At 43.3% G+C, this 13,306-nt stretch overlaps 1 protein-coding gene across 1 annotated transcript in view; it reads left to right on the plus strand.

Annotated features, from left to right (window-relative positions):
• Positions 1-7,143, plus strand: part of OSTF1 (osteoclast stimulating factor 1) — a 195,607-nt gene extending 188,464 nt beyond the window's left edge. The window contains exon 10 of the mRNA XM_085633085.1: positions 6,556-7,143. Within this exon, the coding sequence (XP_085489211.1) occupies positions 6,556-6,614 (59 nt within the window). The 3' untranslated portion in view covers positions 6,615-7,143. The remainder of the gene's footprint in view (positions 1-6,555) is intronic.
• Positions 7,144-13,306: the final 6,163 nt, after the last annotated feature.

Below are 13,306 nucleotides of genomic sequence, written 5' to 3' on the forward strand. Positions count from 1 at the left end.
GGGCAGTGGCTCCAGAAGTCTGAGTCAGGGCTGGGTTGAATAGGCTTGGTCTGCATTTGGAGTGGTGGGAGGAGTAGCATCTGCACCTGAATAGGGCTGTACCTGCCTTCCACAATGATGTATCTGCCACCCTGTGGTGTCTAGAGCCAGGGCTCACACTGACAATGGAGGTCGTTGTGCACTTGCAAAGTGCCCCACAAAACTGGTTTTGGCTGGGTACAGACACACTTTGCCTTCGGAGAACAAAGGATTTTGGGGTATAAAAAGAAGGGCCCTGACTTTTAGATCACTTCTGGGAATTCAAGAGGAACCTTTGCCAAGGAGAAGAGCCGGATAAGCTGAGGAGGAATACTGCCCCTGTGCTGTTTGCTGTCTGGGGGTTGGCTTGCAGTGGCTGCCAAGGAAAGGAGGAAAAGGACTTTGCTATTTGCTTTGTCACCTGCTTGAAGAAAAGATCTCCAAGGGCTTGAAACTGAGCTTGCCTCCTGTTCTGAAGTCTCAGGGACACAAAGACGTCCCCACCATCTCACCTGAATTTCCTTGCTGGGAATTCCAACATGCATAGAGGTGCCTACTGCTGTTAATGACCTCTAGAGACCAGTGTTGCATCGATTTTCCAGCTCCCAGCAACAAACAAAGAAGCGTGTCGCATCCGCACCCGTTTTCGGACGCATCACTGAAGAAACCGTCGCAGCGCCTGCCGCGGCTCGAGAAATTGCTGCACGACGCATCGGGTGCAACGATCTCCTAAGTCTGAGATCAGTGCACCAATCCCGACGCAAGCCTGCTGTGCGGCTGCACGAAACCACGCATCGTACCGGATCGACGCATCGCATGGAGGCGCCAAGACTGTCGCATCGTTTGGGGCTGCAGTAAGAAATGGATGCTTCAACTCCCCACGCAGTAAGAAAATGATGCATCACCTCCTCTCTGGTAAGGAACTGACGCATCAACTCCCCAGAGCAAGGAATTGACGCATCACATTCCCTCAGTGTAAGGAACCAACGCATCACCTTCCCTGCTGCCATTTTGCATTGAACTGAACTATTTCTACCATTTGAAAGCCTTATTTTTAATACTGTATTGCAGATTTTTGTTGTTTGGTCTTGTTTTGGTTTAGATAAAGATTACTTATTTTTTCTAAACTGGTGTGGTGTCCATTTATAGTGTTTTCACTGTGTTACTGTATGTGTTCACAAATGCTTCACACACTGTCTCTGAGATAAGCCCTTCTGCTCGTGCCAAGCTACCAAGGGGGTGAGCAGAGGTTATTTCTGAAGTGTATCCCCCTTACCCTGACTAGAAGCAAGGGTCCCTATTTGGATAAAGGTGCAAAGCATTGGCAACTAGCGACCCTCATTTCTAACACACACACAATCCAACGTTCTCTCATCAAGCTCCTGAATTATTAAATTCTGTTTAAAAGTGTTAGCATTTTCCTGAGTATCATAAAAATTAAGGCAATGAGAAGAAGCAGGGCGTGTGGAGACATGATTGAACTTCCACCTTGACGACCCCAACTCCACCACCCTCCTGGATAACCTCACCAACATCGGACTGAATCAGCTCGTCACCACGCCGACCCACAAAGCAAAAAACACCCTCGACCCCATCTTCATGGGAGGCAACAACATCCACTTCAGCCACACCCCACAACCCCCTTCGACGGGCCACCACTGCGTTCACTTACACGTCAACACCACGCCGCCCAAACCCGCACCTTGCCCTCCACGAAGTAACTGGAGCAAAGTCACTGAAGAGCAGCTCAACTCCACCCTCAACAACGATCCCCCCCCCCACTACCTCGACCGACGCCAACCTCGCAGCCAAAGAACTCCACAGATGGATCTCCAACTGCACAGGCAAACTTGCACCACTACGTAACGCTGACAGACAGCGCCCCATGAAGGCCACCTGATTCACCGCCGACCTCTAGGAGTCCAGACACACCTGCAGATGCCTCGAGAAAAACTGGAGAAACAGCGAAACACTGGAAGACCGCGCCACCTACAAGAGCACCATGACGGAATGCCACCAACGCATCAGATCCACCAAAAGGACCTTCATGCAAAACAAGATCCTCGCCAACTCCAAGGAACTCTTCGGCGTCATCCAGGAATTCACCAAGATCTCCAGCGAAACTAAGGAGATCACCCCCTCCCAGGACCTCTACAACAAGCTCGGCTCCTACTTCCATCTGAAAATCAAGGGCCTCTATGACTACTTCAACAATCAGACACTTGACTCTGAAACCACCACCCTCTCCAGCAACGCCTGCCAGCCCTCCATCTCCTCCTGTACCCCAGTCACCACCGAAGACACCGTCTTGACCATAAAAGGTATCAACTCAGGGGCCCCCACGGACCCATGTCCACCACACACCGTCCACAGAGCTGTCACCGCCGTTGTCCCCAGAACTAGAACCCACCATCAACGCCACCTTCAAGATTGATTGATTCAGTAGAAGATGCTGTACAACATGGAGGAGCTCTTTGGCATACAAAGCTTTCAAGGACTTTTAACGGGTTACGTTACGTGGGTCACAGGAGAGACTTTCACACCAGACTCTCAATGCTTTTGTCAGCCATATCGTTATCATAAAGCATTCTATTTTCATTTGTTTTCTTTTCTGAATTTGTACATACACGCTCGATGATAGGCTCTCCAGATGAAGTGCCCACAATGCTATAAAATGCATTTTAAGTTTACACATCAACAATCTTGCTATTGTGATTAGTTTTATTGCAAGTAAATTCAGCAGACCAGCTGATATAGAATTGTCAGAAATTATATTTATTTTGCCAATATGAATAATATTCAGGTAATAAGTTTACTCATTATAAAATATTGAATCACAGAACAATGCAAAGGTTTCTTTAATGGTGCGGGATGGGCCTGAAGTAAAGGCTTTCTCTCCAGGATTCGTCTGGATACATTGAAATTCACGCAGGACTTACTGCGCTGAGTGCCATGATGTCTGAAGTTCTCCAGTGTGCTTGGCAAAAATTACCGCCACCCAGATTGCATGAACATCTGCAAGAAACTAATGCACTCTCACTTTAGATCATCTTCTCGCTTCACAGTGAATGTGTCCGTCTGTAAAGCAACTGGTGCTCATGTAAAGCACTCTGATACCTTTGGGTCAAGTTTGCGCTGTATAAAACTCCCAAAAATAGATTTTGAAAAAGTAGGGGGAAAAAAACAGAATTCGGTGCATCATTCAGAAAAGTTGCATGCCTCTAACACGATAATTAAAGGCATCATTGCCTTAACTGCCTAATCTAGCTTAGTCTACAGCACTCCTGGAGGAGAGTGAACATAGCGTGTCTCGCTGCAGAAATACTTTTCCCTATTTATTTTTGTTTTGTACCTCAGCCATCAAATGTTTACTGGTCCAAGATTTTTCATTAGCGAGTCTCAACAGCAATTTTTCTCAAGGACACAGTGTTGCTTCATACAAACCTATACCTCATACCACATGTCCTGACTTCCTCATCGGCCAAGCTAGACATTTACCAGTGTTTTTGTTCACCGTATACCCCAGCATAAAGATCTCTATGAATGCTTGATTTAAAGAAAGTATTAGCATACTGTGTTAAAACAACAGTTGCCGTAAGGATATCCTCAAAACTGGTATATCATGTGTTTGTGTCTCAGTAGCTAAAGAGTCCATCACAAGATGCCTGTTCACTACTATGTCATGAGAAAGTGACCATAATGACCATAAGTTTCATTTGTCGGCAGAAGGCCAGAAAAGTACATCAAAACATATGATTTGATAAAATCAATTGTTATAGTACATAAACTGATAAAACCATTCCAGCATACAATTTAGCAACAAATTGACGTACAAAATATGTGCAAATCAAGCAATAATAAAAGCAAGTTCACTGGACTTCGTGAGACTGTAAACACTATGGATTGCCTTGTATCGCTTCTCAATAGCCTTATTGCCATTCTGTAGTCTCGTATGCCCAAAAGCCTACATACTGGAAGTATCTATTTTTTCCGATATCCTAGGTGAGCTGGACAAAAGAACAAAACTTGTTTGATGGTCTCATTTGGTCCGGCACAAGGAGGGCAAGTTCCTTCCAGATCCCTATTTGCTGGCTGCCATGTGGAAGTAAAGGAACATAGAGGAAGAGTCCCATAACGGAATTTCAAATATAATGACTTAGCCAAAATGGGCTCGACCTCCTCAAGAAAGGGTTACTCTTTAAAAACTACTTTAAAATCAAGGAATGCAGAAGCTAGGGAATGAGAAAATAACCTACTTCTGTCTAGTATTCCAGGGGACCATATAACCCTGGTAAAAGCTACTGCTATTGCTGTGCCGGGCAATGTCCGAATTCATAGATCTGGTGGAGTGTCCCTGCTCACTATACACATTTTTAATAGAAATTCAATGTTGATTTTAAAACCAGAGAACTTGACTAAAATAGCTGTTTCCTGTTTTATCTATCATTCTTGCTTCTTACATTTTCCAAATAGGCACTGTTTTCTATTCTATTGTAAAAATTATGAATAGTGATGAAGATCGCATGATGAGGATTAACATTTAAATAAAGGTAGTTTGCCATCATCAGTATCTTCACATAACCCACATTCCACAGAGTTGCCGTGTTAAAGAATGAGTCATATCTGGGTAAACCTGGCTCATGATTCCTGTCCCGATGGTCCAATGAGGTCAACCCACTACTAGCATTAATGTTTGCCTCTCGTCCTTGCAAGTTGTGATTGATGCCTAGTGTTATTCTGTAGTGTTCACTCAAATAACACATCCATTACTTGTCTTTGGCACTTACCAAAGTGAAGGATTTTCTTCCTGACATTGTTTTTTTCTTTTATAAAATGGTGCGTGAGTGCCCTGTTAAGACCTATTGGCTTTGCCAATGCTTGTTTTTGCCTGTAAAAGAGCTATTGGCTTTGCCAATGTGTTTTAGCCATGTTGTGCACCAGCGTGGCTGCTGTTCAGCATGGCTAAAAGTTAGTGCTGGAGAGTAGAGTGCCATGGAGTGTCATTGAATGGAGAGTCTTGGAGTGCCGTAGAGTGTTGTGGAGGGAGTAGAGTAGAGTGGAAGGGTTTAGAATGGAGGGGCGTAGAATGTTGTACCGTAGATTGGAGTGACATATAGTGTCGTGGTGTAGAGTAGCATGGAGAGGCATTGTGGGTGATCCATACAATGGAGTAGAATGGAGTTGCGTGGAGTGGCGTAGGGCGTCGAGGAGGAAGTAGAGTAGAGTGGAGTAAAGTGGCACAGAGGGAGTTGTCCACAGTGGAGTAGAGTGTGGTGGTGTAGAGTGGAGTGACATATAGTGGAGTAGAATGGAGTGGCATGAAGTGTTGTAGAGTGGCGTCTGCTCTGTCTTTATTGACGTTGGGACGATCAATCAATGAATGTATGCTCGCATGGTTACTGCACTAATTGAGGTGATAAGCAGCTCAACTAAGAAATTGGCAGGTTGCAATTAGTGGTCCTTTCTCGCATCCTTTGGCTTGTGGGAAATGTAATTAGATGTGCAAGAATCCGGAGTAGAATGTTGGGAGCTAGCCAGCCAATCAGACTGCACTCATTGTTGGCTGTAGCTAATGTTCTATGCCAACAAATGGAGGATTCAGTGGCTCTAAATATCCCTCCAGTGTACTTGATCCCTGTCCTGGTGGGTTCACACTTGACTCCTCAACGGCTGCTTACCTCATGTTAGTCCCGATTCATCTCCGTAAGTGCCCAGAATATCTTTTGTTTAGAAAACTGCTTAAGACTGAGCTCTTCTTATTGTCCGCACCTGGTCTGCTCGGACAGCTGTTCTTCTTACAGCGCGGAGATATCCCTTAGGCGTAGGGCGTGATTTTGGCGCTCTATAAGTAAATAAATGCTGAGGTGGATCCTGAACAAAGTGATGAAATACCACAGCTTTTCTCTTCAGGTGAAGAAACGCCTTTCTCTTTTCCCTTGTACAGGATGCTGGCTCCACCCTCTGCCTTCATGAAAACAAGGTCAATCATGGACAGATTTAGAGGGAAAGTAAACAAACATTTGTCTCTACTTCTGCGGTTGATGGGGCTTCATGGTAGCAAGGCAAGGGGCGGAGCCGGAATCCCGTTGCAGGAAAGGGAGAGCAGCTCTTCTTTCAGCAGTAGCACCTGAAGAGAAACCAGGCTGCTGCAGAAAAGGCCAGCTTTGCTACGTTTATACTTTTCGTGGCCTAATGAAAAGTGGCTAAGAGGTACTGTTGGCCTTAAAGCCCACACCAGTGGCAACAATTGCTTTTATTAACCCTTCCTCATTATGGGCCTATACCTGCTACTCAGGGGCAGATAGTTTACTGCTGTTATTGCTCGTAGGTGCAGCCAAAAGTGCCTAAATATGTTATATAATAGTATGAAACTAACTGCGCTTAAGTGTTGGGAAAGGATTTTCGCTGAATACCCTGTTTGTCACTGATGTGCTGGTAAAGATAGGCCTAATAGGTGCAATCGTGCTTTGCTTTGTCCTTATCACAATACAACAGGTTAGTGCACTGGTGTTAATTACTTTCTTTTTTTTTTTTTAGGTATAGTGCGAACTTCAAGTAATGCAGAGGAGTATCTGGACGATGAAGACTCTGACTAACTTCAGATTCAGCAAACATCAGAACGAAAGTACATTCCCTGTCCCTCCGACTGTGTTCCTTTTTGCTGTTCAAGCATTCTTGTTCGGTGTTAATTCAAAAAGCGATTGGAGAAGCATTATTTTGCAGAGAAGTTGATTTGCAAACTTAATTTCTTCCTCTCCATTCGTTGGCAAAACCGGCCAGAGTATGCTCAGGAAAGACGCCCTTGCTGCGTGTGCCTTATAGATGTTTGTCGATGAGGCCTTGAAGTCTTTGCTGTGCAGATATTTTTTTTATTCAAAAGCACAGAGCTAAAGCTTCTATTTATTCTGTCTTGAAATGTACAGATTGATTTCTCTCTTTATCAGACATTCTTTTGATTTAATTTGCCCTTTCTTAAAACTGATCTACAGTATTTTAACTTTTCCTTAGGGTTGCAAACGGGGTAAAGAGAGATGTTTTTTATTTTAAAAACACTCCAAACCAAAGGCATCTTAATAAAGGTAATGATGTAAAAAATAAAATAAATGATATATTGCGATAATCACAGTAATTGTGTTCAAGCTTATATTGAATGAATGAATGAATGGTTAACTGTTCGATTAATTAAAAACATTACAGTAAAAGAAGCATCTTTTGTTAAAAATGATTCAGTTGTTAAAAAATTCACCACTGGCACCTGGCCCTCCCCAACCCTTCAATGCAGTTATCCTTATGAACTGCTTACATCCCTTAATTCATTTAAGCATGTTCTCGGAATTTACTTGTAAAAACAGTTTTTAACTAGGGCACTAAACTCTGAATTTATGAGATGACGCTTTGGATAAAGGTAGTGACGTCTCTGGTGCCTGAGAGGGTCCGCCCTGCCGTATTCACCATTTTGTAAACCCCAACTTACAACATAGGGAAAAAGACATCAGACTGAGACAGGAGCGACATCTCCTTGGGACTCCTCCTTTATAGCAATCCTGATTAAATGCGTAAATTTCCCCAGTCTTGCTAGGTTTCTTGCCGTCGAATCAGAGAAACACAAGGCCGAGGCCTCCCTGCAGGTCCTTGCTCCGTTTGCAATGAGTAACGGGCGAAGAAGACGCCAACGCTTATTGTTCGATTTCGGGCAGCAGCACAAAAGGTGTAGCCAGGATTCTTTAACATAGGAGCATAGCCTGCACTCGGTATTCTCCCCCTTACGAGTCCACGCTGGATTGAAATCTGTGATGCCTAGTGTGATGAGTCTCATGAATTTTCCTACAAACTTCTATTAACAGTGCCTCTTGTAAGTAGGATTGAGCTTTTCCCAGACTATATGATTTGTCCAGTGGCTCTGTGCGCAAGCTGGGGCTGAGGGATTCGATGTATAGAGCAAATGAAATTTCCAGGACCTGCCTATTTATCACTTTCTTCCAGGAGGATTGAGGGATTTCAGATGATTGTAGGCTTGCTGCCTCTATCCTTAAAATGGTGATTGCCTGGCCAAGACTAGTACGCCAGGCTGTACCTGTCTCCTTGAAAACGGACCTCAGTTGGTATCTGAGTGAGTCTTCTGGAGCCCTCCAGGTCTTAGTGTATAACTTTAGCAGGTACCCCTGGCCTATCCGGCCCGGCCTCCGAAGGCCAAGCTCCAGTCTTAGTCTTGTTTTCCTTGCTGCTCGCAGAATGTGCAGCACTGATTTGTATGCCTTAATTTGAGTTGTAATTAGGAACTTGTCCAGCACTCCGGGCAACGCCAAATGGCCATAGCTGATGGCAGGGAGCAGTTTTGATCTTAAAACAGTCAGTATAGGATCAGCTGTTGGACTTAGCAGATGTTGGCTGAGCTGTCTTAACAGATGAATAACGTTGTTGGCCTTAGATTTAAGATGTTTAGATGAATATTGTGGAACAGCCGGTACAAAGCTTAAAGTAATGTCCTGTGTTTGCATCTCAGGCATGTTGGAAAAAAAAACCTCAAGTTTACGAAAGTTGCAAATGATTGCATAGTTCATTAATGACTATAGCAGAACGGCTATTGCCACTGTTCACATCCACTCAAACCTGTGACCAGTAAAGAATGGTATGCTAGATATGACTGTTTGTGCACACGCTTTGTCATCATATCGCTGGAATAGGTGATATTTGCACAGGTAGGTATTAAGCAGTTTTCTGTGAGGGCCATTTTATTTCTCATTGAGGTCTTGTTCTCCATTCTAGGGGTATGACATGATAATACTCGCCTCTGTGTTTTGTCTTTGCTTTGTTTTGTCAGCTTTACTCTTCCTTGGTATTGTAGTAGCAGGAAATTGCCAATGTCTGTGTTGAGTCAGGTTATGACTTTGCCACCACCACTTCACATATGATGAAACCGATATTGAAGATTGTATGAAGTTAACGAGTCAGTGATAGTACAGCAATCAAGGTTGGATTATGTCATACAAATTGCTTTGTATTTTGAGGCTTAGAGACTCTCTCCAAGTATACATGCGGTGCATGGGGAATAGCCGTCTACATGTGAAAGCAACGCTGCCTGGGCAGTAGCATGAAAATCTGGAAAGTGAGCTTTTAGCTGGCGTACAATTGAAAGCTTGTATCAGCCAGTCATGTTTTCTTGACAATTTGAGAGTTGAAGGTGGCAGACCTTTTAATGTAAAAATGAGGTGATATGTTGCATGTTGTCACTTGGGTGACTAAGTGCAGTACGTTTAAAGCCATGGCTTGTGCTTTTTCTGAACTTGAGGCTGATCAGAGTTAGTGGGGATTATTCATTTGATCATATTACAGCGGCATATAATTCTTTGTCATAGGGATATTTAAAATCTTAAGATAATGCCGCCAATGGGAGAGCTCACTTATTTTCCCATCTCTTACAAAAGACAATTGGGAGATTCAATTCCCAAGACACGGCTTGAATCACCTGCTTAGACGAGCCTGCCCAAATGATGTCTTTCTTGCCGACCTCTCCAGTCTATACCACATAGCTGCACATGGTGAATTCCAACCTACTCAAGGGATTACACCATTCCTCCAAAAGAGCTTCTGAGAAATAATTAGTCATTATGCCAAATTTGACTAGCACAAAGCACATGACTGAAATTGCCTGGGTCTTTTATTCTAAGGGCTTACATTGATCTCTCATCTTAAAGCAGCAGTTGGTGCATATTTAGGCACCCCCCCCCTTAATTGTATGTATTGGTTTTCTCACTCTCTCAACTTTTGCTTCATAGGTCATAGTGATTAGAACCTTATTGCGAAATGACTCTAAACATTTCAGCATCTTTTAGTCTAAAATTTGAAGTAAAGTCGACCATGTCCTCCAACCATTGCATTAGCCCTTGCATAATTATGTTTCTCTGAAAGATAACGCTAAGGCGTGCATATTCTATACCCTGTACAAATTAAAAAAAATAATAATAATGACCACATCCCTTCAATCTTCTCCAGCCATAGTGAAAAATGTATCTTTTTGGTGTATTTAATCACCACTCACATTGCGATCCATCTTTGGCAAAATTGACGCTTGGGTAAGAGAAAGTAATGTGATCAGACCCTCCCTAATATCCCTTTACTGGGGCATATTCTCATTATGTTTGCCTACCAGATATCTAGCCACCTCAGATGGCCTAGTAAATATTATGCACTGTGGACTTTGCATCAACTATTCTTATAGCTTCTTCTTTGGTTAATCAATCACAAGAGCTGAGCTAGCTTTAGAGTCAATGTTGGGTTCACTTCAATGTTGTTCACCAGTTTGTAGGCTACATCGTTTTCACTCTACTCGGTAGGGTTATTTAAACAATCTAGCAGATTGTGTGCATGGGAAGTGTAATGGATATGGCTGTTTTCAAACTTTATATCTGAAATAGCTCCTAGAAGACATGCTTTTAGGTTTTCATTTACAAACATGATCTACAACCCCACATATTCCACAGTCTGACAACAAATGCATGGTTGCTTAGTCTCTGTTTAGCATATCTTTACAGTCAACCAGCTCTTTATCACGTTTTGGCACTATCCTTTTATATTTATTTTTGTTGCATTGAACAAATCTTTTAAATAGCATAATCCCATTGTGTGCCCTTAAGTCTTTCACGATCTCCTAACCCCCTACTTTCTCCCTGCTTACACGTTTTCCATCTCTTTTCCTAGGGCTTCCGGTCCCTAGCTTGCTAATGGTATACGATCCCCGCCTCCTCTTTCCGTGGACAGAGCCATCTAGGGGGAGGGGGTTTCTTCTTTTAATCTTGTATTCAATCGTTCTGCATCTTGTACCGCATGAACTGATTGTACTAAGTGTGACTCACTTGTTCCTGAACCAGCCTCACCAACGCCATGTGTTGTCTTCTGTTATTGTGGGTCTCCCGTCTCAGGCCCACCCAAGTGCTCTTATGGGCCAGTCTCACCACTATGTCAGTGCACATAGTAACTTTATGGGGGGCGGGGTTCTGTTCTCAGACACTTTGTCCATGGTCTGTTTTGTCATGCAGATGTTCAGTTCAGAAAGTGTTCTTCTGTGAGGAACTGCAACATCTTTCCTTCGTCCACCTGGGCCTTCGGTGCTATCATGCGCCTTTTGTGTTTTCTCTGTTTTTGGGGAGACTCGAGCACTTTACATTAGGCTGCCACCCATTTCTGGTAGTCTTATTGTTGATTTGATGTTGTCAGTATCAGGAAAATTAAGGGGGGCGGGGGCGGATGGGACATCCATTGCGTTTAAGGATGGCCCGCATCTAACAAACTCTAAATCGAGCCATACATTTGTATTGTACTGTCTTCCATTTTATTTGATGAGGTTACGGTTCAGCCTTTCCAATGTCTAAATCTGCACTTGTTTTCAACAAATATCCCTCTGTAAAATGAAACTCGAATCACGAGAGACACCAAAGGGGGAAAAATTACTTTCCCACTTTCCTTTGCACTTCCGGATTGTTGTTTTAGTTGAGCCTGTCACTGTTAATTGTACCACATTGTGCTGTTGCCGTTTGCATCAGCCTCTCCCTTTAATCAAATAAATGAATGTTGAACAGCACAGCTGCTCGAAGCAGAATGTCCTTGGCCATGGAGTTCCATGTGAATGATGCACATGTAAGCCCAGACTCGGTCAAAGGAGGAATGAAAGGGCAGAGATCACTGTCTACCATTCTGGGTAGGATTGCTCATATAAATATGGAGGAACCAGTGACATCCAGCTCACAAATTGCTTTGTCGTACTCTCGTAGAACTAACCTCCCGGTTCTGATCCTGATGTTGCTCTAATAGAGAAACACAAAAAGAAATAATCCGCAACAAACGATAATAAAACGTGCTTTGGTGGTGTTATTTGATGCTCAATAGAACAACGCACCACGAATTCCTATTTGTAGCCCATTGCCAATAAATAGGCATTAATAATGTAGTGCACTCTGAGAACAAACCTACCTAACTAGGCATTTAAGCTGTTTTCTAAATTGGAACGTTTTTTGGAAGCTTCTTCCACTGTGTGTTGCTGTTACACAACAGATTTAAGACATTAATGCTATGTCCTGATCGGAAATACGTTTGGGGAAAGGGTGTGTGAGGCTAGAGTTGCTGACCTTAGAACTGGGGAACCTGGTTCGAGTCTCGGCGTCTGCTCAACATCCTGTGATTCTGGGCAAATCACGTAATCTCCCCTGCCTAAAAAACAAGCATTTGCAATGCAATAGGTCTCGCATTTGCGAGAGTTTGAGCTATTGGCATTGTTAATGACCATGCCTTTTATTTTTTTGATAATTAACACTTAACTAAAAGGCATCGTCATTTACCTTGCCAATAGCTCAATCTCTTGAGACCTAGGCTGCTTGGAAAGTGATGGGCGCATGGCGCATTGAATGTTGCAGGAAAGCATGTGCCTTAAGTAGGAGACACTCGATAAAGAAAATAGTGCTTACAGACTAAATAAGACATGCCGTGTAACAACAGAAGTAAAAGGGCCAGTCCTCATGGGAGGTTACAAATTAAAACAAGGCGGTACTAGGGAGGGACTAACAAGCCTATTTTGTATCAGAAGCCTGCATTTACAAAGGACACTGACACAAGCCAATGACAAATATGGGCAGAGAGTGGGCGGGGCTTCAAGTCCATACTCAAGCACAGCATGCCAGGCAGAGCAGTGCATGCGCTGCCTAGGCTTGACCTAAAAATAAATGTTACCTTGTGTAATGTAATTGGTGCTTTTGTATAGCCCCCGAATACCTTTGGATCAAGTTCCCGCTATGTAAAACTGCACAAAAACTCTAAAGGCAGTGTTTTCCTCTGCTTCATTCCCTGATGCTAAATCAGTTCTTTGCTCCTATTTAGAATAGGCATTTAGCCTTGACTTACCTGAAAATAAAGTTATTTCTGTATATTTGTATTTTCTCACACTAACGTTTTACTGTCATTCATGGGTGTCAGTTTGAAGGCCCTTCATCTTCCAAGTAATGCTGTTGAAAAAACAGTAATCATGTGACTGAGGTCTGGGCAGGAATTTTGCAAGCTCTTACTTCACCACACGCCATCGCAATGTAACCAACTGACAGAGTTGAATAACATAAGATGTGTCGGCAGAGGGCCTGGGTGTAGCCCATAAAGATTTCCTACATGAAGTTTTTTGGCTTCACAGAAACGCCTGATTCTGAGAGAGAATACAGATCTAAGAGGCTTTTCTAATGCTACAGTGGCTGCCTACAAAATCATGTCAAACGTACCTGTGGACACGGCACAGATTTTAAGCATTTCC

This window comes from Triturus cristatus, chromosome 2_1 (assembly GCF_964204655.1).
Source record: "Triturus cristatus chromosome 2_1, aTriCri1.1, whole genome shotgun sequence".
Lineage (NCBI taxonomy): Eukaryota > Metazoa > Chordata > Amphibia > Caudata > Salamandridae > Triturus > Triturus cristatus.